The sequence below is a fragment of the Lonchura striata genome, chromosome 19, assembly GCF_046129695.1.
Source record: "Lonchura striata isolate bLonStr1 chromosome 19, bLonStr1.mat, whole genome shotgun sequence".
NCBI classification, from domain to species: Eukaryota; Metazoa; Chordata; class Aves; order Passeriformes; family Estrildidae; genus Lonchura; species Lonchura striata.
Genome location: NC_134621.1, coordinates 11054421 through 11078894, shown reverse-complemented (window position 1 = coordinate 11078894; position 24474 = coordinate 11054421). Strand labels below are relative to the sequence as shown.

Below are 24474 nucleotides of genomic sequence, written 5' to 3'. Positions count from 1 at the left end.
ATCGGGGCACGGGCACGGGGGTGGGCAGGGCAGAGGGACCCTGTGCCAGAGAGGCTGGTGCAGGGTGCCTCCGCTGCACTGCCCGCAGGGAGCCGGACCCAGGCAGAGTTTTGGTCTCAGCATGGCAGTTTATGGAGTGGCACCCAGCGGGCACCACATCCTTGTCAGGGCTCGCAGGAGCTCACTCGTGCCCTCCACCCCTCGCTACGGGCAGCCCCTGGGTGCACCAGGGCCCTCGGTGCCACTCAGCTGGGGCGTGTCCTGGATGAGTTCCCTGGATGAGTTCCCTGGATGAGTTCCCGTGTTGTGCCAGGGGCTGAGCATGGGCAGGGCTGAGCTGCCCGCTCTGGAGTGCTGCTGCCAGGCAGGCACCACGCTACCCCCAAATGAGTGTCTGGGCACGGCCACCTCCTCCTGCCAGCCCCACCAGCAGTGACCCCAGCTCCGTGGAGGGTGGGGGTCTCCCTGGTCCCCGTGCAATGCGTGGGGCTGGGTGGGCAGCAGGGCTGCCAGCCGGGCGCTGCCCTGGCTCAGAGCGTGGTGCTGCCCAGCAGCTTCAGCGCTTTCAGGGCCGGGGGTGGGAAGTGACCTCTGCCACGGCGGGGGACCGGCCGGGGGTGGCCCCGCAGCACCTCGCCCACCGTGCGGCGGAAGGTCTGGCTGACGAAGCAGTAGAGGAAGAAGTTGAGGGAGGTGTTGAGCATGGCCACCATGTTGGCGATGTCCAAGGCCAGGTGCACGCGCCAGTCCCTCCTGACCGAGGCCACGTAGAGGTGGCACATGGTGACGATGGTCCGGGGAGCCCAGAGCACGACGAAGACGGTGGTGACGGCCAGCAGGAGGGCCGTGGTCCTGCCGCCCCCCGCGCGCCTCCGCCGCTTCAGCTTGCGGATGATGATGGAGTTGGTGGCCAGGAAGATGCTGCAGGGCAGGAAGTAGATGGTGACGCAGTGCAGCCACTTGAGCGCCGTGTCCAGCGCCGTGGGGGGGTCGGCGTCACGCCACATGTCCAGCCACCAGTAGAAGGGGATGCCGGTGGCCAGCGCCGCGGCGAAGACGGCCGCGATGATCCTGCGGGTGCGCCGCGGGTAGGACACGGCGCGGTAGCGCAGTGGGTGGCACAGGGCCACGTAGCGGTCCACGGTCAGCAGCACGGTGACCCAGGTGGACGCGTGGTTGGCCGTGAACTCCAGCACGGTGACGGTGTGGATGAAGGCGCTGGGCACTGCCCGTGCCAGGATGGCTGTCTGCAGGATGAAGCCCACGAAGATGATGAAGACTTGGGTGAGGATGTCGGAGGTGGTCAGGGCCAGCAGGTACCAGTACGATGACTTCTTGGTCCTGGTGGCCAGGCGGGACAGGGCCACGGCAGTCAGGATGTTCACTGGAGGGAGGGGAGCGATGTGCGGAGCTGAGAGCTGGGGGCTCACAGCCCCCCTCCCCCCGCAGCACCCGGACCCCGGGGCTGCCCAGGCTCCAGCTGAGGGGAGCTATAAATACCCCGGTGCCGTGGGGATTTGTTGGGCCGATTAATCTCTTCCATGTGCCAGCCCAACAACACAAATACCATCTGTCCCTGTGGCGGTGGCACCTGCCCTGGGCCGGGCAGCACAGCCGGGCACTGGGGCCAGGTCTGAGGCTGGGGGGAGCAGGTAAACTCCCTCCATCTTGAGGACTTTTCTTTCCAGCCCCACTGCCCCCTCAGCCCCTCACCTGGCAGCCCCAGCCCCAGCAGGACGCTGTAGTACACGATGGGGATGATGCCAACCAGGCAGGGTGAGCGCTCCAGCTCTGGCTCTGGCAGTGCCCACGACTCCGCCGTGCTGTTGGGCACGGGGACCGTCATCTTCCACCACGGACCGGCTGTGAGGAGAGACAGGCAGAGTCCTGATGGCACCTGGGCAGGAGGTCAGCTGTGACACGCCACTGGGGTTTGGGGACAGGGACCATCGCCTGGGTGTCCCCGCTGTGGCTGCATCCCAGCTCCCTCGTCCTGTAGCATCCATGGGCAGTGGGCAGCTCTCAAATGTGCCACCGCAGGCAGACCTGGGGCTGCTGCACCCATGGGAGACAATGCACCCCAAGCCCCCTGTGCCACGTCCCAGCAGCGCCCTGGCTGCCAAAGCTGCTCCTTCGTTATCTCTCAGCCCCATTTTTGTAGAAAACCGATTAAAGCATCACGGTCTTGGGCAGCTGACAGCAGAGGGAGCCTCTGGCCCCCAGCCCGGGCTGGGTGCCACCAGATGGCTCCCAGCGGTGGCAGAGAGGACCCAGAGGTGCCGATGGGGGGGTCCTAGTGGTGCCAAATGTGGGGTGGTCCCCTCCGGGCTGCCAGCTGGGTCGTTTTCCGGCTCCTCAGGCTGAGACAGCGGAGTTGGAGGAGCCTGGCAGCGGCCCTGCCCACGGCCCTGCCCATATTGGGATCCGTATCCGTATTCCACATTCCTATCCCTACCCTGTCCCTGCCCTGTCCCTGCCCGATCCCTTTCCTATCCCTGCCCTATCCCTGCCCGTCCCTGCCCTGTCCCTGCCCTGTCCCTGTCCCTGCCCTATCCCTGCCCTGTCCCTGGCTGTCCCTGCCCTGTCCCTGCCCTGTCCCTGTCCCTGCCCTGTCCCTGCCCGGTCCCTGCCCTGTCCCTGCCCTATCCCTGTCCTATCCCTGCCCTATCCCTGCCCGATCCCTGTCCTATCCCTGCCCGGTCCCTGCCCTATCCCTGCCCTGTCCCTGCCCGGTCCCTGCCCTATCCCTGCCCTGTCCCTGCCCGGTCCCTGCCCTATCCCTTCCCTGTACCTGCCCTATCCCTGTCCTATCCCTGCCCGGTCCCTGCCCTATCCCTTCCCTATCCCTGCCCTGTCCCTGCCCTGTCCCTGCCCTGTCCCTGCCCTGTCCCTGCCCTATCCCTGCCTGATCCCTGCCCTGTCCCTGTCCCTGCCCTATCCCTGCCTGATCCCTGCCCTGTCCCTGTCCCTGCCCTATCCCTGCCCGATCCCTGCCCTGTCCCTTCCCGATCCCTGTCCTATCCCTGCCCTATCCCTGCCCTGTCCCTGCCCTATCCCTGCCCGGTCCCTGCCCTGTCCCTGCCCTGTCCCTGCCCTATCCCTGCCCTGTCCCTGCCCTGTCCCTGCCCTATCCCTGCCCTATCCCTGCCCTGTCCCTATCCCTGCCCGATCCCTGTCCTATCCCTGCCCTGTCCCTGCCCTATCCCTGCCCGGTCCCTGCCCTGTCCCTGCCCTGTCCCTGCCCTATCCCTGCCCTATCCCTGCCCTGTCCCTGCCCTGTCCCTGCCCTATCCCTGCCCTATCTCTGCCCTGTCCCTATCCCTGCCCGATCCCTGTCCTATCCCTGCCCTGTCCCTGCCCTATCCCTGCCCTGTCCCTGCCCTGTCCCTATCCCTGCCCTGTCCCTGCCCTGTCCCTATCCATGCCCTGTCCCTGCCCTGTCCCTGCCCTGTCCCTTCCCGATCCCTGCCCGATCCCTGCCCTGTCCCTGCCCTGTCCCTGCCCTGTCCCTGCCCTGTCCCTGCCCTGTCCCTATCCCTGCCCTGTCCCTGCCCTGTCCCTTCCCGATCCCTGCCCGATCCCTGCCCTGTCCCTGCCCTGTCCCTGCCCTGTCCCTGCCCTGTCCCCACGCCCGGGTCGTGCCCTCGCTGCCCTCGCCCATTCCCAAACCAGGGCGGCTCCACCCCCTCCCGAGCTCTGCGCTCCTATTGGCTCACGGGAGCCAGGCCCTACCCAATCGGAGAGGGGTTCCCAGGGTGTGGTGAGGCCAGAGCTGAGCGCTGCCTTCTGATTGGTCAGAATCCCCCCAAATTTGCATCCCCTGGGGACCGCCCCCCCCCGGTCCCAGTGCCGGGGGAGGGTGGGAGATGATGGGAGATACTGGGAGATCCTGGGATAGGGGGTTTGGGGGTGCGGGGGGCTCCTGGGATCGGGGATTGGGGGTGCAGGGGGTTCCTAGGATCGGGGATTGGGGGTGCGGGGGGCTCCTGGGATCGGGGGATTGGGGTGCGGGGTCTCCTGGGATAGAGGTTTGGGGGGGTGCGGGGGGCTTCTGGGATCGGGGGTTATGGGGTGCAGAGGGCTTCTGGGATCGGAGTTTGGGGGTGCAGGGGGCTCCTGGGATCGGGGGTTGGGGGGTGCAGGTGGCCTGGGGGTTGTGGGGTGCTCTTTGGGAGCGGGGGTGTCTTGGGTATGGGTTGCAAAGGGGGGTCCTGAGCTCAGGGAGGGGGTACGGGGCACCACGCTGCTCCCAGTCTGACCCTGGCCCCAGGGGCACCCCGAATTCCCCTTGTCCCAGACACCGCCGACACTCGATGGCTTCGGGGCCGGGGTTGGAGGGGCGGTCAGGTTTCTCTGCTGCTCCGGGGCCCCCGGTGATGGATCTGCTCTCCCAGAAATGCCCGAGGTGTGTGTGGGATGCCGGGGGTCCCACCTCCCCGACCCTGAACTCCCGGCCGGAACCCAAGCAAGATCCTGAGCGCAGCCCGAGGGAGAAGAGGGGGGGGCTGGGGGAGCAGAGGGATGCCAATTAAACTGCAAATTAGCTGCGGTTCATCAACAGGAGGTCCCGTCCACCCACGTCCCCCGCGGAACTGAGGCATCGATCGGCTGCAGCGCAAGCCCTTAACCCTTTCCCCGCCCGATCCCCTTTGTGCTGCTGGGAGGGGCGGGTTCGCTCTGAGCCCCCTTTGCTCGCCCTGCCCGGGCTCCTGAGAGGGACTCTCGCCTGGGTGGCCCCAGTGCCACCCGCGGGCGTGCAGTGCCACCTTCCCTGGGCTCGGTGTTTCCCACGGACATACCGCTGTCCGCGTCCCCGTCAGTGTCCGTGTGCCGCTGGTGTCCGTGGCCGTGTCCTCTCCGGGGTCCGTGTCCCTGCCAGCGTCGCCGTCCCCGCCGGCACCCGCAGCACGGCACAGGGGCGGAGGGAGCGCCGGGGGCAGAGCCGCGGGCTGGCCACGGGGACGTCCCCGGCCCTTGGCTCCCGCGGAGGCCGGGGAAGGGGTCGCCTGGACAGCTCCGAGTGACCGTGACAGAGCTGCTCCCCGCCCCAGAGCAGCAGGGATGGTGGACCGAGGGCGAGCGGGCAGCTGGACTGGCGGCCACCTCTGGGGACCCGGAGGCGCGGGCGTGCACAGGTGTGACGTGTGGCTGTGCACACCCGCTGAGCGTGAATCCGTGTGCGCTGCCTGCGTGCTCCTGCTGAGCTCTGCCCTGGCTGCTCTGAGGTGCCCATTGCCAGGACACCGCGCCCGTGCCTCAGTTTCCCCAGCAGCACAGGGAGGGGGCTGCTATCCCCTGCCGGCCCCTGGGTCCAGCTCCATCTCTCCAGGGCTCCCCCAGCCCGCGGGGCGATGCCCTGGCACAGGTCGCTATGGTGAGCCAGCTCTCAGCACAGCTGCTCCCTCACCTCACCACACACTGGGAGATGCCACCCTGTCCCTTGGCGACCTCCAGAACCTGCCCCATGGTCCCTCGTGTCCCCCATGGTCACCTCACCGCCGTGAGCAGTCGCCCGGGTGGCTCGGTGCGGGCGGCGCGCCGGGCACACGCTCCCGCAGGCTGTTGTTTATCGGGCCGCTGGTGAAATGAGGACGCGCTGAGCCGTGAACCGGCTGTGCCGTGCCGGGGGCCCTGTCCGCCGCGCCCCCGCGGTGCACGGGCTCCCGCCCGAGCCGGGCCCTCTGTTGGCACCGCGATTTTGGGGGTCCCGTGCCCAGCAGGGGCACAGGGCTTGAGCATCGCCCACCTGCCCGACTCTGCAAGGGGTCAGGGAGCCCCAGCAGTGCGGCATGGGGGCGATCGGTGTCGTGTCCTGAGTATCCACGCCCATAGGTCAGGGACAGATGTGATCCCGCCCCCTCGGCAGCTGAGGCAACATCTGCCCACGCTCAACATCTGGAAAGCGTGTCTAAGCCCGTGTTCAAACCGCTGTGCAGGGGATGGGGCTCCTCGGCAGTGGGTAAGGGGCTGCTGTGCCCTTGCCGAGCTGTGCTCCTCCTCTGTGGGATGTGTCCCCCCGCCTGGAGTCCTGCTCCTGGGTCCCCACCCCATGGTGCCACCGGGCCACGGCCCAAGTGGTGTTGGCACCACTTGGCTGACACCCGCTGCCCCTGCCCTGCTCACCCTGCATCACCCCAGCCCGCAGCTGTGGCGCTGGGGCTTTGGGGGGCCCCAGCCCCGTGGCGAAGCCCCCCAAGAGGTGTCGAGGCGGGCGGCGGGCCAGGGAGGCCGCGCAGGGCGCACGGGCGGCCTCTTGGCTGCAAAGGCTGGGAAAAGGGCAGGCAGTTCCTGCCGGCAGCGCGGATGCCATGGTGATGGGCTGCTGCCGGCATGAATACCCATGAGCCGGGGGGAGCGGGAGGCCACCGAGCTGTGCCCTGAATGCAAAGACCCCGGCACAAAGGGCCGCGGCCACGCGTGGGGCTCCGGCGCGGCGGTGCCAGCAGCAGGTGCCACACGGCGACATCCCCGCGCCGCAGCACCCCGGGGTGCGGGCCGGGGTCCGGGTGGGATGCGGGAGGCTGGAAGCCGTTCCCGTGGCAACGGCCGGTCCCAATTTCCACCAATCGATGCGGCGGCGCGGGTGCGTGGCCTACATAAGCCCCGGGCGCGCAGCGTGCGCCGCACCCGGCAGATGCGCCTGCGACGCCATGGCCAGGCTGACCGGCACCCGGGCCCTGGCCACCCGCCGCTGGGGCTGTGCCGCCGCCTTCCTCCTCCTCCTCTTCACCGTGCAAGCCGGTAAGGGTGGCCGTGGCGGGGGGAGGCGCGGAGGGTCCCCGAGCCGTGGGTGCGGCTGCCCTCGCCGGGTGCCGGGGTGCGGCTCGGCGGCTGATGGAAGCTGAGCGCGGCTCTGCGGCTGCCGTCGGGGCGCCGGGAGGGGATGGAAGTGGCTCCTGGACGTGCTGCGCTCTCGGAGCCGGGCTGTGCTCGCTGGTGGGTGCCCGGGGAAGGCTCGGTGCCGCCGGCAGACAAGTCCAGCACCGCGGGGTACAGGGCGCCTGCTCCCCCTCCTCATCCCCGCTCCCCTTCCTCATCCCCTGGCCTTAAGCCGGTGCTGGGAAGGGTAATCCGTCGGCAAGACAGGATTTGAGAGGCAAGATGGATTTGAGACAGACGGGGCCAAATTCCCCCTGGGGGAAGGATGCTCTGAGGAGCGGGTGGGAGTGATGTCAGGAGGGAGAAGAGGAGAGGAAAGAAGGATCCCAGTGCCCACAGGAGCATGGAGATCCCTGTTCCACATTCCCAGATCCATCTCCAGTCCCTGTTGGCATCCCAGCATGGACCTGAAGGGACACCAAGGCAGCTGGTGTCCCCAGGCTGCTCGGGACCCCATTCCTGGCTGCGGGGCAGAGCATGCCTGGCTCCCCACACCCACGGGGTCTCTGTCCCCCCACGTATCCATCCGGGATGTGAGGGATCAGGGCAATGCCCGGGGCTCCCTCTGCCCACAGCGGGGACGGGATCAGGACAGGCAGACTGGGCTGAGAGCCAGTGCTGCCGGCACCCGGCCATTTCCCAGCACACCCCAGCCTGGGACATGGTGGTCTCAGCCCTTCTGCTGCAGAAAGGCAGTTTTTTGGCTCTCAGGGACACAAATGTCCCCATGTCCTTTGTTCCCCCATGCTCCCTTGGCACCAGCAACCCTTTGGCACTGGGGGAGCGGAGGCAGGAGGTGCACAGCCCCCCCAGTAACCCCACCTCACCTCAGTGCCTGGCACTGGGGTGCAGCTCGGGGATGGTCCCATCTCCCTGCAGCCCAAAAAGGCGACTTTAGCGGGGACTCCACGGCGGCCACCATCAACCACTCGCTGACGCTGCTGCAGCGGCTGCAGGAGCTGCTGCAGAACGGCAATGGCAGCGACTCGGTGCTGCGGGTCCGCTCGGCCACCTCCGAGGAGCCCAAGGTGTTCCACACGCACCAGCTGCTGCTGAGCCTCCAGAGTGAGGTCTTCGAGAGCCTCCTGCGCAACCAGAGCGTCATGACCCTGTACGAGCCGCCCGAGACCGCCGCGCTCTTCGAGAAGTTCATCAGGTGCGTGGGGACCCCGTGGGATGGGGAGGTCGGGAGGATGCAGCTCTCCTGGGAACCATGGGGAACTCCTCGGGATGGCGATGCCCAGAGGACAAGGAAGAGAGGAACCACAGGGGTCTCATGGGATGTACGTTTTGGGGAGGATGTACGTTTTGGGAAGGATGTACGTTTTGGGAAGGATGCAGCCCAGGAGGGAGGATTCTCCCCTGGTGACCATGGAGGTGCTGTGGGATGGATATACCTGGAGGGATGCAGCCAAAGAAGGTGGATGCCCCACTACGGACTTCATGGGATGCAGCCAGGGAAGGAGGATGTTCCCCTGGGGACCATGGAGATCATATGGAATGGGAGGGAAGCATCCAAGGAGGGGGAATGCTTCCCTGGGAACCCCGGGGGCCCCTTGGGGTGGGAAAACTCAGTGGAAAGAAACCCAAGGCAGAGGCTGCTCCCCTGGGAACTGAGCTGCCAGGGATGGATGTCCCCAATGTCACCACCCCATGCTCTGCCCCAGGTACCTGTACTGCGGGGGGGTCTCCATCCTGCTGCACCAGGCCATCCCCATGCACCAGCTGGCCAGCAAGTACCGGGTCTGGGGGCTGCAGCGTGGCGTGGCTGAATACATGAGGACCCACCTGGCCAGCGAGTCGAGCCAGGGCCACGTGGTGGGCTGGTACCACTACGCCGTGCGCGTCGGGGACGCGGCGCTGCAGGAGAGCTGCCTCCAGTTCCTGGCCTGGAACCTGTCTGCGGTGCTGGGCAGCGCCGAGTGGGGCTCGGTGAGCGTGGAGCTGCTGCTGCTGCTGCTGGAGCGCTCCGACCTGGTGCTGCACAGCGAGCTGGAGCTCTACACCGCCGTGGAGGGCTGGCTGAGCCGCCGGCAGCCCGAGGCGCCCGTGGCCGAGCGGGTGCTGCGCGCCATCCGCTACCCCATGATCGCGCCCAGCCAGCTGTTCCGGCTGCAGGCGCAGTCGGCGGTGCTGGCGCGGCACCGCGGCGCGGTGCAGGACCTGCTCTTCCAGGCCTTCCAGTTCCACGCTGCCTCCCCGCTCCACTTCGCCAAGTACTTTGACGTCAACTGCAGCATGTTCCTGCCCCGCAACTACCTCGCGCCCAGCTGGGGCTCCCAGTGGGTCATCACCAACCCGGCGCGGGACGACCGCAGCACCAGCTTCCAGACCCAGCTGGGGCCCAGCAGCCACGACGCCGGCAAGAGGGTGACCTGGAACGTGCTGTTCTCGCCGCGCTGGCTGCCCGTCAGCCTGCGCCCCGTCTACTCGGACTCGGTGGCGGGCGCCATCCAGCCCGTGCGCATCGAGGATGGACGCCCGCGCCTCGTCATCACCCCGGCCACGAGCAGCCCCGACTTCGCCGGCGTCAGCTTCCAGAAGACCGTGCTGGTGGGCGTGCGGCAGCAGGGCCGCGTGCTGGTCAAACACGCCTACAGCTTCCACCAGAGCTCGGACGAGGCGGCCGATTTCCTGGTGCACGCCGACCTGCAGAAACGCAACTCCGAGTACCTCATCGACAACTCCCTGCACCTGCACATCATCATCAAGCCTGTCTACCACTCCCTCATCAAGGTGAAGAAGTAATGAGATGCAGCTGGATCCTGCCATGCTGGCCCCAGCACCACGGGGGGAACGCTTGGTCCCGTAGGTAGATGGGGGTCCCCTCGCTGGGGGGCTCCAGGACTGAGCTCTGCACTGCCCACCCCTCCCTGAGTGTTCCCTGCCATGTCCCGTCCCCATCGCTGTCCCTGGGGATGGAGGATGCTGGGAGCGCCCCAGACCCATGTAGGGGGTGCAGGAGGTGAAATGTGCGGCCCATGGACACATCACAGACCCGAACGGGTGTGGGGTGGGGACAGGGACAGCCCATCCTTCCCGTGAGGCAGCCCCAGGGTCCCTCTGTGTGGGCAGCTGGGTCCAGCTCAGGAGCAAACGGAGCTGCCCAGGCTGGGGGTGAGGGGCCCATCAGCCTCCCCCAGGGGAGGTCGGGTAGGGGGCACCATCCCCTCTGGCAGTGGCAGCTGCCCCATCCCTGTCCAGGTACCCCCACCCCTTTCCTAATAAAGCAGAAAATGAGTGTGGGACGTGTGGGGCATCTTTGGGGTGACGCTGCTCCCCAGCTCAGCTCCTTCTAAGGGAGCTCCTGGAAGGAGCACACCCATCCAGTCATGGATGCATTTCCCTGTGGGGATGTGGGTCCCTGCTTGGGATGGCTTTGGGGGGGTGATGGCCCCTGAACTCTGTCCTGGCATTGCTCACCCATGGGTGTGTTCAGCCCCCGAGCAGAACCTGGGAAAGGGTCCTGCTGGGGGCTCCCCCTCAGCCCACAGAGAGCCACCTGTGTGATGTGCCCATCGCTGTGACAGTGCTTCGACAGTGCTGCTGGCAGCTTGTTAATGATTAATTAAGGGGGGCGAGGAGTCGGGGTGGCTGCCGGTTCTACCAGCAGGGCTGTGTTTACCCAGCACTGATAACCCAGCCTGGGGCTGCTCCTGTGGGGACACAAATGGCCCAGAGGGGACTGGGGCCCCCTGCTGCCACCAGCCACCCTGCTGTGCCCTGCTCCATGGCCTGGGGACACTGAGGGACACCCTGTGCTGCCCTGGGTGCTTGGCTGTACTCAGCCACTGGCTTTGAGTGTCCTGGGTCAAGGAAAGGAGAGGAGGAGCAGGAGGACTTGACTTTCCCACCCTCTGCTCGATCTTGCTGTGACAAAAGAGGAAATGTGAGGTGGGAAGCACCACTTTATTCACACCAAAGAAAATAAAGATGCAAAGGTAAGAGGGCTGTGCAGGGTCCCCCAGGAGAGCAGAGAGCCCAGGAGATCTGCCTGGCTCGGGGACGGTGGCCTCGTCCCTGCAGCAGCTCTGGCACGGAGGGGAAAGGAAGGTGCAGCTGGAGCACACTGACCTTGGCATCCTCCTATGCTGTCTCCTGGGCAGCTGCCTCACCCTCTTCATCCTGAACGACAGAGGTTCACCCTGTCCCCTGCCCTTGCTGGGGTCCCTGCCGTGGTGGCCAGGCTGTCCCCTCCCCGTTACCTCTCTGGGGCCTTCCAGGCCCCTCCGCCGCCGCTCTGCCTTGATGCTGGAGAGGAAATCTGCTTGGGCCTGCTTGAACACCTGCTGGGGATCCTCCTGCTCCTCTGGCTGGGCCCGCAGCTGCTCCTGCTCCCGCAGCAGCCGCTCCCGATATTTCTCCTGCAGGACCTTCTCCCGCCTCGCCTCCCGCTCGAACATCTGGGGCAGATGTGGGGCTGAGGGCCAAGGGGGACACAGGGCACCCTGCGATGTGTCTGGGGACAGCGCAGGGCTGCAGGCAGAGTGGGGCTGGGGTCTGGCACATACTGAGGAGGTCAGGGTCTTCTCGTTCTTCCGGAGGGTGCAGAGCCCTGGGGAGATCTCCAGGAGGGAGACAGTGCCCTGCCGGGTGCCACAGGCAATGATGCGCCCATTGTCCTGAGAGCTCAGGCTGAGCAGGGGATCGTTGGACACCTGGGGACAGGCCACAGCAGGGTGACACTCAGCCCTGGGCTGATGTTGGGTCGCAGAGGTGCTGGGGACCCACCTTGAGGCTGAGGGAAGGTTCCTTCTGGTGGAAGAGGAAGTCCCAGATGTCCAGGGTCCCGTCTGACCTGGCAGTGAAGAACACGGCCGGCTTCATGGGGCTCCAGCAGGTGTCCAGCAGGTAGGAGGTGTGGTACCTGCCAGCAGAGCCAGCCCTCAGCCACGCTGGCACAGCCCTGCCTCGGTCACCAGCCCAGAGCTGACCAGAACCCTCTGCCACCCACCCTGGGGATGATTTCTGGCTGAGTAAACACCCTCTGACACCTACTTGGTCTCCATAATTGATGATGAATCATTGAGCTCCTCTGTCCAGATCCGAGCAGTCCAGTCACCGACTGACAGGAAGACTTTGGGGAAGAAGGGGTTCCTGGTCACCTTGTAGACAGCCCCGATGTGGCTTCTGAAGATGTTGGCGATTTTCTCGGGAGGTGTCTTGGCGTCACGGTTGCAGGAGATGATGATGCCCTGCTCTGTGCCCACCAGGAACTTGGTGGGCTGGGGGTGGGAGCAGGAGGGTGCAGCTGTCAGCAGGAGGGAGACCCCATGGTGTGGGGGGCAACGGGGGATCCCGCTGCAGCCAGAACCCCACCAGCACCGTGGGGGTTCAGGGACTGAAACCCCTGGGCTGGGCTCCCCCTCCTGCCCGGTCGGGGTGTGGCTGGTGGGCACAGGAACACTCACCAAGACAGGTGCGAAGTCCAGGGAGATGGCACCCAGAGCGTCCTTGAGCTGATCTTGCCGGGTGATGTCCAAGACCAGCCTCTCGCTGGGCTGCGACATCTTGCGGATGTCCCACCACAGGACCTGCAGGGACAAGGCGTGGCAGGGGCTGTGGGGGCTGCTCCCAGCACAGTCAGAGGTGCTGGCAGTCCTACAGCTGCCCCATGCTGGGAGACAGGGATCTTGTGCTGCTGAAGGGCGGAGCAGTCCCAGGAAGATCCTTCAGGAACCCTCAGGAGCCCCTGGCGCCTTCCCCTGTTGCAGCCCCTCACCTGCCCATCAGTGGAGCCTGAGAAGCACTCGGTCCCTGTTCGGGAGGTCAGCCAGCACGCTCCATACACGGGGTCCCTGTGGCTGAACTCCACAGGGGTCATCTCCATGGGCAGCCCCCCTTTCCTGGTGTCCCAATACACTGGGAAGGAAAAGAAAAGCTCTTGCCCAGATCCTTTCTCCTCTCCTTGTCATGTTTTCCCCAGTGTCCAAGCTGGAACAGGGAGCAAACCTCACCCAGTGCTTCCCAGAGATCATCCAGGGTGGTGGGAGAGGTGGGAGCACAGCACCCATCCTGCTCATCCCCTGGATCCATCCATCATCCATCCATCATCCATCCATCCTTCCATCCATCCATCATCCATCCATCCATCCATCCATCCATCCATCTATCCATCCATCCATCTATCCATCCATCATCCATCCATCCATCCATCCATCATCCATCCATCCTTCCATCCATCCATCATCCATCCATCTATCCATCCATCATCCATCCATCATCCATCCTTCCATCCATCCATCATCCATCCATCCATCCATCCATCCATCATCCATCAATCCGTCCGTCCATCCGTCCATCCATCCATCCATCCGTCCGTCCGTCCGTCCATCCGTCCATCCATCCGTCCATCCATCCATCATCCATCCATCTCTCCATCCATCCATCATCCATCCATCCATCATCCATCCATCATCCATCCATCCATCCATCCATCCATCCATCATCCCTCCATCCATCCATCATCCATCCATCATCCATCCATCCATCCATCCATCCATCCATCCATCCATCCATCATCCATCCATCCATCATCCATCCATCCATCCATCCATCTCTCCATCCCTGCGCTGTGCAGGGCTCCCTGGCAGGTGTCCTCTGGTCCCTGGTGAGCACACAGCTGCCCACAGGTGAATCCCAGGGCTCCCGCTGTGCTCCCAGTGCTGCTGGCCGTGCAGCAGGGCAGGAGCCAGGCCGGAGCAGGGTTAACCCTCACCTATCTGCCCGTTGTAGCAGCCTCCCAGCACGTGATGCCAGTCCTTGGAATTGTACTCCAGGGTCACCACAGGGGACGAGGGCTTGAGGGTGAGCTCTGGGCTGTAGGGTTTTTCTGCCAAGGAGGGATGAGTGAACGGTGAAGGCAGCCCCACAAAAGCAGCCCCCAGCCCACCCTGCTGTGCCCGCCCTGTTCCCTGACACGGCTGTGCAGGATGAGGTGCCTGTGTCACCAGGAGCTGGCCTGGGGACAGACCCTCAGTACACAAATCTGCATTCCCAGCCTTCTTCTTTGTCCTTTTCACTCCAAAACACATCAGGTGTGAGGCAGGCTTGGACAGATCAGGGCAAGTCTCACCCCGGGCTCCTGCTGCCTCTTCCTCCCTCCATTACCAGCTGAACCACATCAACACAAGAACCTCAGGTGAGGCTCTGCTGCCTGGCACAGCTGGGGAGCGTGGAGTGGGACCTCAGTGGTTATTCCCACCTCCCAGCTCCCATTTCTCCCTGTTTCTGCACTGAGGCTCCCCCAGTGACCCTCCCCGGGGTGCTGCAAGGCCTCATCCCCATCTCTGAGACACAAATGCTTCCCCCCTCGCCTGGTGGGTCTGGCCTTGCCCTTACCCAGATCCCAGATGTAGGAATCAGAGTTCATGTCCTTCCTGCTGTCCTGGAAGTCCAGGCTGCAATAAGCCACAGCCACGGCCCTGTTGCTGTCGGGGTGCCAGGAGAGGTGCGTGGCCATCCTCTTGGGCGTGTTGGGGTCCCTTTGGGGTGACACATCAGCCAGGACGGGTCAGTTTGCAAAGCCCCGGGATGAACATCTCCCAGAGGGAATTGTGGGAACCACAAGGAAACCAATCTGCAGCCCTCAAGCCTTGAGTGCAGGAAATGATTCTCCTGAGTGGTCGGGCCGGGGGAAAGAGTTGATGATTTCATCGTCTTTCCAGTAATACCTTTCTAAAAATCCAATTATCTTACTGGATCTGACTCCTAAACACCCCTGATGGTGGAAATTAACCTTTGAGGCACCAACAATAAGAAGGAAAATCCAAAAGCACCGTGAGGAGATGCTCAGAGCTGAGTCTGACCCTGGTTCCCATCCCCAAATCACCTGAGCAGGGAGTGGTGGGACAGGAAGGCTTCAGCTGGTCTCTCCCCCCACAGACTGCACCAGGACCATCCCAAACCCACTGGAATTTAACTCATAATGTTCTCCCATTTTCTTGGAAGGTTGTTTGACCCCACTGAGGCTCTGGTGAACCCCCCCCCCCCCAGCTGCGCTACCTGATGACATTTATGGTTTTGGCTGAGGGATGCTCCTCCTCCTCCTCTTCCTCTTCTTCCTCCTCAAAATACTCCTCGTAGATGTCGATGGTGTTGTTCTGCCTGATGTAGTGCTCCATCACCTGCAGGGACAGCACGGCCGTGGCTCTGGGGGGCTCTGGGGGGCGCGGGGGGTCTGGGGGGGATCAGGGCAGGCTCTTACAAAGCCGAGGCGCTGGATAGTCTTGGTGTAGACCTCTTCCCTCTCCACCTCCTCCCGGTAGCGGGAGGTCAGCTCCGAGTTCTTGGGGTCGATGTGCTTGGGCCAGCCGCCCTCCACGTGGTTCACACCCCGGCTGGACACCTGAGTCCGCTCCGTGTTCACCTGGACACAGAGGAGGGGTCAGAGGCCCTGAGCCCAAAAGGGCTCTCCCAGCTCCTCACCCTGGAGCCCTGGAAATGCTGGATGAGCCTCCCAGGCTGGCAGGTCCATGTTGTCCCTTCCCAGGGATCCCCCAGCAGCTCCCGTCCCTCTTCCAGGGCATGTGTGACCACTCCAGGGCTGCAGGAGGAGGGGAGCCTGCCCCAGCCCACACCTGCCCGGGGGAGCCAAAAAGAGCCTAAAGCCACCCCAAAACCTGCTACGAGGTGCCTGTCACACCTTGTCCCCTCGGGCCAGCTGCCCCCCGCATGGCTGCCACGCCGGGACATCCCCTCACCCGGCCAGGGGGTGTCCCTGTACCTCGTGCACGGCCATGAGGGGACCCTCCTGCACACCGAAGTCCACGGGGTCCTGGGGGATGAAGTCGTCGGCCAGGCTGGGGTCGGGCGGGATGTCCACGGTCACCTCGGCCAGGAGGTCCGAGAAGCTGCAGGGCCGCCCGAACTCGCTGCGCTTCCGCGAGTACTCGTACTTGATCTCCATGGTGGGAGGGAATGGACAGGACTGGGAGGGCTGGGGAGGGAGGGGCCTCCAAGGGAGCCCCAAAAAGGAGAGGGGGCCTCAGGGATGGAGAGCTCCAGAGGGGATGGAAGGCCTTGGGGAGGCCTAAAAGGAAGCAGGGGCCTCAGGGAGGAAGAGAGAGCTCCAAAGGAGAGTGGGAGCCTCTGAGAGGATCCCAAAAGGGAGTGGGGTTTTCAGGGATGGAGAGCGGGGATCTCAGGGAGCTCCAAGAAGGAGTGAGGGTTTCAGGGATGAAGAGCCCCAAAAAAGAATTGGAACCTCAAGGAGACCCAAATGTAAACACAGACCCTGGAGAGGGAGGATGCTGAAATAGACTGAGAACCTCGGGCACCCCAAAAGGGAATGGGGTCTTGGATAGAGGAACCCAAAAGGGAGCGGGGACCCTCTAGAGCCTCAGAAGACTGTGTGGTCCTTGGGAATGTCCCAGAAGGGAACAAGAAGCTCAGGAAGCCCCAGAAGATCCCAAAGAGAATGGGAACCTCGGCAAACCCTAAATGCGAGCAGGGATGCCGCACAGGGGGGAACTTGAGAGGCAGCGAGAGCCTGAGGGAGCGCCACAACGGAGCTGAGGCACAGGGACGGAGTGCTGCAGCAGCCAGGGGGACTCGGGACCCCGCGGAGGCGCCGGTCCCGCTCCGGTCCCGCTCCGGTCCCGTTCCGGTCCCGCTCCGGTCCCGTTCCGGTCCCGTTCCCGTCCCGCTCCCGGCGCGGCCTGGCCGGGGCCGCGTCGCCGTTGCCAGGCAACCGCGTGACGCCCGTCACGTGACGTCGGCACAGCCGTCACGTGACCCCGACCTCCCCGCAATGGCGGCGGCGCGCGGCGTCACGTGACCTCCCGCCGTGTTGGGAAGGTCAAAGCGGAAGCGCCCAGAACACGGAATAACCCCCAAAAAAATGATTATCCCCCCAAAAACCCGCACGGGAGACGGCGGTTTAGTCCAAATGTTTATTATCTTTTCTCCCCAAGAGGGCACAAACAAATCCAGCCGGACTCCAGCTCCCAGCCGGAGCCCTTCTGTTAGTTCACATGCGGTTACAACAGCTCTTCTACCAGTACCGGTACATGGAAACGTTAAAAGCCAAAAAAATAAACAAAAATCCCTCGGAATTTCGCCAAGGGGAGGGATGCTAGTCACAGGGAATACGGAGACGAGGAGTCAGGGGCATGTCCTGGCCCTGTCTGCACCCTTTGGGTCTGGGTGGGTGGGGCGGGGGGTCCATCCCTGCTCCAGGGGGAAGGGGCTTTCCTGGGGATCCGTGTGCCAAAGGGCAGCCCCAAAGGGCCACCTTCAGCTCGCACTGCTCTCCCAGCTGCTCACCCTGGAGCCCTGGAAATGCTGGATGAGCCTCCCAGGCTGGCAGGTCCATGTTGTCCCTTCCCAGCAGCTCTCGTCCCTCTCCCAGGGGACGTGTGACCACTCCAGGGCTGCAGGAGGAGGGGAGCCTGCCCCAGCCCAAACCTGCCCGGGGGGGGAGCCAAAAAGAGCCTAAACCCACCCCAAAAACCCGCTACAAACCCCACTGCAGCGACCCCTTCCTGGAACAGAGCCAGCACCTCCCAAATCCCGGGGGCGAAGCGCAGGGAAACCAGCAAGGCCAAAACATCGGTGATTCCTCATCCCGGGAAGGCTGGGGCAGCGAGGGGCGCTGGGGCAGGGCTCGGGAAGGGGCTGGCATCACGAGTGGTTGGTGCTGCCCCTGCCCGCACCCCGGGGCAGCCTGGCCCGGGCTCTGCGCTCCGGAACGTTCCGAGCTGCCGCGGGGACAGCAGGAGCCGGCGGAGAGCCCCCTGCGCTCCGTGGGGCAGCAGGACGCGGGGTGCCCAGGGCAGCGGCTGCTGGAGGGCTCCAGGCTCATCCTCCAGCCCTGCCGTGTCTCCTACCCCGTGCTCTCCCTCCAGGCTCTTTGGTTTCCCGGCGGGATGTCCTCCTAGGCCGGGAAGTCGCCACGGTGCCGCACGTGCTCATCGGTGACCGCCAGGTACGTGGCCCTCATGCTCGGGGAGTACTGGGGGGGCACACGGGGGTCAGCACCCCAGAAGGCCCCACGCAGCCCCGTGGGGCGTTCCCATCTGGGCTAATCCCAAATTAATTTGGGATTAATCTGCCAGGTGGGCACGGAAAGGGTCAGAGCCTGCTCTCAGCCCCTGAGGGCTGGGGGAGACAAAACCCCCCCTCTCCCAGCCAAAACCCTTCCAGCCCATCCAGCTCTGCTTTGTCCCTTCCCAGGTTCATCCACCTTCCCAAATTCATCCCAAATCTGCCCGTGGGGGTGTGTCTGTAGGATGCCAGCGAGCCCAAGCCTCCAGCCCCTCCCCAGACCACATTCCTCCAGGATTTCCCAGCAGGGAGCATCATCCCGGGCAGGCATTAAGGAAGATTATTCCGAGTTTGTTATTCTGGACTCAGAAAGCCTTTCCTCAGGGATCTGAATCCAGGGTAAATTAGACTATTCAGGGCTGGGAGAAGCGTTCCAATTAATCCCCCCACTCGTGTTCCCCCCCTGGGAGGAGGCTCTCGCCAGCTGCCAGGTCTGGGAGATGGGATCCAAGCTTCCACCTGACAGAAAAAATCATTCCCTGGAGGAGAGTGACAGTATTCCTGCCATGGCAGCATTCCTGGAGCCATATCCTGCCTGGGAGGGGTTTCACTGCTGCAGGGATGGAGACAGGGACCTTTCCCCCCTCCCTGAGTCTCTGCACCCCAAAAGCCAAGCAGGAAAAGGGGATGGTGGGAGGTGTGGAAGGGTGAGGAGGAGGGGAGAACCTGGCTGCTGCCCCGGGATAAGGAGGGAGAAGGAAGGGGCTGAACTTACTCTTGATGGGCAACTTAGCTCCAAAATAATGGATGCAAAAAATTAAAAGAAATCACAAAAAAAAAAAAAAAAAGAAAAAACAAAGAAAAAAAAAGGGGGAAAAAAAAGACAAGGAATAAAAAAATGAAGCAGCAATACCAGACAGGGCAGGATTAACGAGCAGGGAAATGGGAATGTAAAGGGTGAGACTGCGAGGAGCATCCTCTGAGAGCCAGGATGGAGAGGAAGCACAGGGAAGGGAGGGAGGGGAGGCTTCTTTTGGTGTCCCCCAGCATGTGGCTGTGCCCCCTCCCCGCGGGTGGCTGGGAATGGCGCTAGGCCTGGGCAGGAGGGACCAGGATCTCCTGTCCCTGCCCTCCCCAGCAGATGCAGAGTGACCTCCCCGGGGTGTCACAAGGGTCTGGCCTCGGCCGCCCATCGTACCGTGGGGGGAGGAGAGCCCCTGCCGATGAGGGGCACGTTCTCGTAGCGGGGGTTCCCTCCGAAGAGCACGGCCTGGTTCCTGGGGGCACAGCGAGACCCCCGTCACCCCCGTCCCCAGCAGGGCTCCCTGACCATGCTGGGGGCTCGGGGGGTCTCACATGTACTCGGAGACGGGGGCGTTGGACACGGTCTGCGCCGGGGGCTGCAGGCTGCTCTGGCTGCCCAGGCTGCTGCTGTAGCTGCAGAAGCTGCGCAGCTGCCCCCGGGGCGGGCGGTGCGCCGCGATGCGCCGCGCCTGGGGGTTGAACGGGTCCTCCTCGTCCATGTCGTCGTAGTCCCGCTCCCTGCGGGGACAAGGCGCTGGCACTCGCGCCCCGGCTGCCAAAGCGGGGGTGTGTGTGTGCCCAGGGTGAGGGCAGGGGTCTGGGGGCACACGCACCGCCCGGCCAGCTGCTGCCAGGCGCGCGGGGCCGCGCAGATCACGGTGGAGAAGGCAGCGGCCGCCAGCAGGGAGAAGAGCCCCAGGTAGAGCAGCCCCTCCACGCCGTCGTAGCAGATCCCGATGAGGCCATCCAGGTAATCCTGGTGGGACACAGGCAGGGCAGCGCTGGTGGCACCGCAGGGGGACCCCAGAGGTGGTCCCCAGTCAGCTCCCCCCTCACCTTGTGCAGCCCCCGGCAGTCCAGCAGGGCTGTCAGCTGGTGCAGGCTGGTCTCCGAGGAGTTGAGGAGCTTCTGGACCCCCAGCAGGTCTTTCTGTGGGAAAAGGGGGGTTAGGCAGCTCTGGGGAGCAGAGAGGGATGGGGATCCCTGCTCGCCCCTCCTGTACCTCAGCTGTGGGGAAGAGGGGCAGTGCATACTGGATGAGTCCCTGGATCTGGATCTGCATGGTGGTCAGCGAGCGCTGGAACATGGTGAGAGCCTGCAGGGGGGAGTGGGGAACAGTCACAGACCCCCACCAGCCCCAGGCAGCACCAAAGGGGTGCCCAACCCCCCTGTACCTGCTGGAAGGGGCTGCTCAGGCTCTGGTCACAGTACAGGTAATAATGAACCACCTCTGCAGAGAGAATGGGAATGTCAGCAGGAGCACCCTGGGGCACAGGGAGCTGTGGCGGGACAGTGGCAGTGGGGGGCACTGGACCCCCAGGTGGGTTTTGGGGTCCTGCCCGTGCTTGCCTCCACCTGACAGCCAGCCCTCACCTGCGCTGATCTCATCATCCGTCTGGTTCATGATGAACTTGTCCGGGGCCACGCAGAAGTCGCTGGTGCCCTGTGGGGCAGAGGGACGTCACTGACGGCCGCAGCGCTCGGCACAGCCCCAGGCAGCCCTTCCCTCCCCTCCTGCCCCACTCACCACCGCGGCCGCCGTGTCCACGGCCATGGAGGCCCAGCTGAGGACCAGCATGAGCAGCCCAGAGCACAGCATCCTGCAGGGAGAGTGGGCAGCACGAGTGGGGAGCATGGCTGGGGGTCCCCTGAGCCCCCCGAGGCCGTGCCCAGGGTACTCACATGAGCAGGAGGCAGCGGGAGTGCTTGGCCAGCCCCAGGCAGGCCAGCAGGCAGACGGTGAGGACGAGGATGAAGAAGAGCAGGTAAGCCAACCACCTGGGTGTAGAGGAAGGCTCTGTCACACATGGCCACCTCCCCAGCCCCTCTGGGACATCCCAGGACGCTGGAGCTCACCGGTAATACTCGACATAGGCCACCTGTCCCGACAGCTCGGTGAGGTCAGCGCTGACACCCCGCCAGGCCGGCAGCCCCTGGAGCTGCAGGACAATGCTGCCAGCCAGCTGCTGGGTGAACTTGAGGGTCTGCAGGTAATCCCCCCGCGAGGCCAGGAGCTCGTTCAGCCGTGCCAGGTGCTGCTCCAGCGCTCCCTGCATCTGCAGCGTGGTGCTGGCAACCTGCGGCCACCAGGATGGTCAGTGCCCTGGGATGGTCAGTCCCCTGGATGGTCAGTGCCCTGGGATGGTCAGCCCCTGGGATGGTCAGTGCCCCGGGATGGTCAGTCCCCGGGATGGTCAGTGCCCTGGGATGGTCAGTGCCCCGGGATGGTCAGCCCCTGGGATGGTCAGTGCCCTGGGATGGTCAGTGCCCTGGATGGTCAGTGCCCTGGGACGGTCAGTGCTCTGGGATGGTCAGTGCCCTGGATGGTCAGTGCCCTGGGATGGTCAGTGCCCCTGGATGGTCAGTGCCCTGGGATGGTCAGTCCCTGGGATGGTCAGTCCCCGGGATGGTCAGTGCCCTGGGATGGTCAGTCCCTGGGATGGTCAGTCCCTGGGATGGTCAGTCCCTGGGATGGTCAGTGCCCTGGATGGTCAGTGCTCTGGGATGGTCAGTCCCCGGGATGGTCAGTGCCCCAGGATGGTCAGTCCCCTGGATGATCAGTGCCCTGGGACGGTCAGTGCCCTGGATGGTCAGTCCCCGGGATGGTCAGCCCCTGGGATGGTCAGTGCCCTGGGACGGTCAGTGCTCTGGGATGGTCAGTGCCCTGGATGGTCAGTGCCCTGGGATGGTCAGTACCCTGGATGGTCAGCACCCAGCAGCCTGGCAGGGCCGTGTGTGCCATCCCTGGAACGCTTTCTCCAGGAGAGCAGCTCCACCCCAGCCCGCAGTGCCCTCAGAACAGCCCTGCCACGGCCCCGGCCCGGCCCTGCTGGGCCACAAAGGTCCCATTCTGTGGGGTGACGTCACCCTCCCGCGCTCGGCCGGCACAGCCACCCCGGGGGCTCGGCCGGAGCAGCCGGACGTCCCTCCCTGGTGCTTCCCAAACCCAGAACAGGGCGCTGAGGCACCCTGGGGGCCATGGCCCTACCAGGGAGTCGATGCCAGTCAGGGTCTGGTTGGCATGGTCCAGGGCATAGAGCAGCTGGAAAACCCCGTCGTTGGTCTCGCTGTTCCCATAGAAGCCGATGCCAACGGCCGCACTGTGGGCAGAGAGGGGACCCTGATGAGAGGGGTCTGAGAGGGGAGGGACACGCTCCCCCTGCGACGCTGGCCGGACAGGGGACACTCCCCTGCTTTTGGGGGACAGCCCACCAACGGCCGGGCAGAGACGGGGGACAGGGACAGCACCATGATGGAACCTGCTCCAGAGCCAGCAGCCAGAGCTGCTCCGTGGGCACGGTGGCTTGGAAGCTCCTCCTGCCAAACCCCGGGAGATTGAGGGCGGAGGGGCTGGGCCAGGCAGATTAGGGGAATCCACTGGAAGCGCCGTGGCTCCAGGCCCTGTGGCGAGCTCCCTGCAGCTGCTGCAGAGCTCCCCATGCAGCTGGGATGGAGCTCAGAGCTGGCTCTGAGGACAGAGGTGCCCACGGCCGTGTCCTGGCTGTGCACGTGCCCACGCGTGGCCGGTGCACACGGTGCTCGCCAAACCCCGGTACAACCGAGAGACACCAGCCTGCTAATGGCCAGCATTAGCCCTTGGACGGCCACCAACCGGCTGCTGGGGGGGTTGAAGCCCCCAGGAGCTGCAGAGTGGCCCCCTGCCATGGCTGGGAGCTTGCTGAGCTCATCAGTGCCGTTTCCCCGTCTCCCTGTTTCCCTGCTCCCTGCGAGGCTCGCAGGCAGCCATCACGCTCCGCCCCAGCACAGCTCCCTTTGTCTGGAGCGAGGGTCGTGGCCAGGCAGCCGAAGGGGCTCACGGCCCATCCTGCTCCCCCCCAGGCTGGCCACGCCGGGGGACATTTGGGATGGCCGCCCTGGGGATCCTCCCAGCCACGGCCGCCCCAAGCCGAGGTGGGCTTGGAAAGCCCCAGAGCGGCGCTGGGTGAAGAAGCGTCCCGTTGTCTAATTGTTGTGGTTGCAATTAAGGTCGGGCACAGGGGAGCTGCCAGCTGGGTCACGCTGCCGCCCGCCATCTGCTCTGGGCTGGGATTAGCGACCGGCTGCGCTCCCGCCCGGGATTAGCCGGGAAGGCGGCACAGCCGTGACAGGGACACGGGGCTGGGGCTGGCCCGCAGCTGCTCCCTGGGGCTGCCCCAGCAGCTGCACGGGAGGAGGCAGGGATGGAGCACATTTACTGCACAGATCTAATTAAAGCGGCTCGTGGCTGGAGCGCAGAGTCCCCTCTGTGACAGGGGGACAGCAGCAGGTCCCTGTCCCCGTCCTCACCAGCAGATGAGCCCGGCGGTGACGGCCATCCAGGTGACACAACACGAGTGGGGCCGCTTGGTCTCGGGGTCCTGGTCCCTCTTGCAGCAGCACAGGCAGATCAGGTACACGGTGAGGAAGAGGAGGTTGAGGCCGAGGCACACGGCGGCCACCAAGCCCAGGAAAAGCAGCGACTGGCAGGAGAGAGGGGACAATCAGCAGCCGTGCCCGTGACCCGCTCGCGTGGCTGGGATGCGGCCGCGTTCCGCGCCCCACGGGACTGTCACATGAGGAAGAGGAAGAAGCGTCCCCGTCCCCGTCCCCGTCCCTGTCCCCGTCCCCGTCCCCGTCCCTGTCCCCGTCCCCGTCCCCATTCCCACGCAGGGCCCCCAGGCCGCGGTGGCCGAGCCGGCGGTGCAGCCGCCCCTTGCCGGGACGGTGGGCACCGGGACCGCGGCGCTGCGCCCCCTCCGCACGCAGGGTCACGGCGGGCTGTGCCCCGGGATGCCCGCGGCCGCTCCGGGGGCAGGCGGGGGCTGAGGAGCAGCGGAGGGGGCGGTGAGGCCGGGAGGGCAGCGGCGGGGCCGGGGTGCCGGTGCCGGGCGCCCGGGGGGGGCCGGGCGATGAAAGGCGCTTTGTGCGCCGAGAGATCAGAGCGCACAAAGGGAGAGGGCGGCGAGCGGCGCGGGGGGCGCGGGGCGAGCGGGACGCGGCGCGGGGGGCGCGGGGGGCGCGGGGGTCCCGCCCGGTACCTGCTGGTAGTCGGGGTCCTGCGGGCGGAAGGCGCTGGGCACGGGCTGCAGGCGCGGGCCGCGGTGCGGGAGCCCGTGCAGCCAGGCCGCCCACCAGGGCGCCAGGTAATCGGCGCGGCCGGGCCCCATGGCGGGCCGGGGTCGCCGCGCTGCCGGGCGGGGGGCGGCGGTGCCGCCACGCCGCGGGCTCTGCCCGCCCGCCCCGGACACGCCCCGGGAGCCGCCCACCGGCACCGCCCCGCGCCCCGCCCCGCCCGCCCGGCAGGGACGGCGCGCCGCGACTGCCCCGCACGGTGACAGCCCCGCACGGCGACAGCCCCGCACCGTGACAGCCCCGCACGGTGACAGCCCCACACCGTGACAGCCCCGCACGGTGACAGCCCCGCACCGCGACTGCCCCGCACGGTGACAGCCCCGCACGGTGACAGCCCCGGACCGTGACAGCCCCGCACGGTGACAGCCCCGCACGGTGACAACCCCGCACGGCGACACCGCGCCCCAACCCCCTGCTGTAGGGGCAGTACAGCACCTGCAGCCCTGCTGCGGAGGACACCGCGCAGAGGACACC

At 65.4% G+C, this 24474-nt stretch overlaps 4 protein-coding genes across 4 annotated transcripts; 1 reads left to right on the top strand and 3 right to left on the bottom strand.

Annotated features, from left to right (window-relative positions):
* Window positions 1–530: 530 nt before the first annotated feature.
* Window positions 531–5466, bottom strand: GPR142 (G protein-coupled receptor 142). Its single transcript, XM_077787446.1, has 4 exons — window positions 5408–5466; window positions 4309–4505; window positions 1714–1863; window positions 531–1384 (listed from the first exon to the last, which is right to left on the bottom strand). Exons 1-4 carry the CDS (start codon window positions 5464–5466, stop codon window positions 531–533), a joined length of 1260 nt encoding a protein of 419 aa, XP_077643572.1.
* Window positions 5467–6444: 978 nt separating this feature from the next.
* On the top strand, window positions 6445–10127 carry BTBD17 (BTB domain containing 17). The gene is made up of 3 exons (XM_021534218.2): window positions 6445–6741; window positions 7759–8035; window positions 8547–10127. The coding sequence occupies exons 1-3, from the start codon at window positions 6570–6572 to the stop codon at window positions 9625–9627; spliced, it is 1530 nt and encodes a 509-aa protein (XP_021389893.2). The 5' UTR covers window positions 6445–6569; the 3' UTR covers window positions 9628–10127.
* Window positions 10128–10774: 647 nt separating this feature from the next.
* On the bottom strand, window positions 10775–15787 carry DNAI2 (dynein axonemal intermediate chain 2). Its single transcript, XM_021534219.3, has 12 exons — window positions 15605–15787; window positions 15086–15247; window positions 14884–15005; window positions 14221–14363; window positions 13598–13711; window positions 12602–12741; window positions 12291–12413; window positions 11878–12104; window positions 11611–11746; window positions 11391–11537; window positions 11085–11282; window positions 10775–11004 (listed from the first exon to the last, which is right to left on the bottom strand). Exons 1-12 carry the CDS (start codon window positions 15785–15787, stop codon window positions 10966–10968), a joined length of 1734 nt encoding a protein of 577 aa, XP_021389894.2. The 3' UTR covers window positions 10775–10965.
* A 971-nt stretch (window positions 15788–16758) lies between these two features.
* On the bottom strand, window positions 16759–24041 carry TTYH2 (tweety family member 2). The gene is made up of 14 exons (XM_077787401.1): window positions 23907–24041; window positions 23176–23348; window positions 21878–21989; window positions 20746–20966; window positions 20572–20667; window positions 20417–20489; window positions 20263–20332; window positions 20064–20119; window positions 19892–19984; window positions 19726–19818; window positions 19503–19645; window positions 19222–19407; window positions 19064–19142; window positions 16759–17833 (listed from the first exon to the last, which is right to left on the bottom strand). The coding sequence occupies exons 1-14, from the start codon at window positions 24033–24035 to the stop codon at window positions 17756–17758; spliced, it is 1602 nt and encodes a 533-aa protein (XP_077643527.1). The 5' UTR covers window positions 24036–24041; the 3' UTR covers window positions 16759–17755.
* Window positions 24042–24474: the final 433 nt, after the last annotated feature.

Excerpts from the sequence above, each read along its gene's own strand:
- GPR142 (XM_077787446.1), bottom strand. The coding sequence starts at position 5,466 with ATGGGGCAGGTTCTGGAGGTCGCCAAGGGACAGGGTGGCATCTCCCAG. Across the intron at positions 1,864-4,308 it reads CGGCCCCGAAGCCATCGAGT|CCGGTCCGTGGTGGAAGATG; the intron begins GTCGGCGGTGTC and ends CTCTCCTCACAG. Across the intron at positions 1,385-1,713 it reads GCTGGGGCTGGGGCTGCCAG|TGAACATCCTGACTGCCGTG; the intron begins GTGAGGGGCTGA and ends CCCTCCCTCCAG.
- BTBD17 (XM_021534218.2), top strand. The coding sequence starts at position 6,570 with ATGCGGCGGCGCGGGTGCGTGGCCTACATAAGCCCCGGGCGCGCAGCG. Across the intron at positions 6,742-7,758 it reads CCTCTTCACCGTGCAAGCCG|CCCAAAAAGGCGACTTTAGC; the intron begins GTAAGGGTGGCC and ends ATCTCCCTGCAG. Across the intron at positions 8,036-8,546 it reads CTCTTCGAGAAGTTCATCAG|GTACCTGTACTGCGGGGGGG; the intron begins GTGCGTGGGGAC and ends GCTCTGCCCCAG.
- DNAI2 (XM_021534219.3), bottom strand. The coding sequence starts at position 15,787 with ATGGAGATCAAGTACGAGTACTCGCGGAAGCGCAGCGAGTTCGGGCGG. Across the intron at positions 12,742-13,597 it reads CTGCTACAACGGGCAGATAG|TGTATTGGGACACCAGGAAA; the intron begins GTGAGGGTTAAC and ends TTTCCTTCCCAG. Across the intron at positions 12,414-12,601 it reads CAGGCTCCACTGATGGGCAG|GTCCTGTGGTGGGACATCCG; the intron begins GTGAGGGGCTGC and ends TTGTCCCTGCAG.
- TTYH2 (XM_077787401.1), bottom strand. The coding sequence starts at position 24,035 with ATGGGGCCCGGCCGCGCCGATTACCTGGCGCCCTGGTGGGCGGCCTGG. Across the intron at positions 20,967-21,877 it reads TGACTGGCATCGACTCCCTG|GTTGCCAGCACCACGCTGCA; the intron begins GTAGGGCCATGG and ends TGGTGGCCGCAG. Across the intron at positions 20,668-20,745 it reads GCCTATGTCGAGTATTACCG|GTGGTTGGCTTACCTGCTCT; the intron begins GTGAGCTCCAGC and ends CTCTACACCCAG.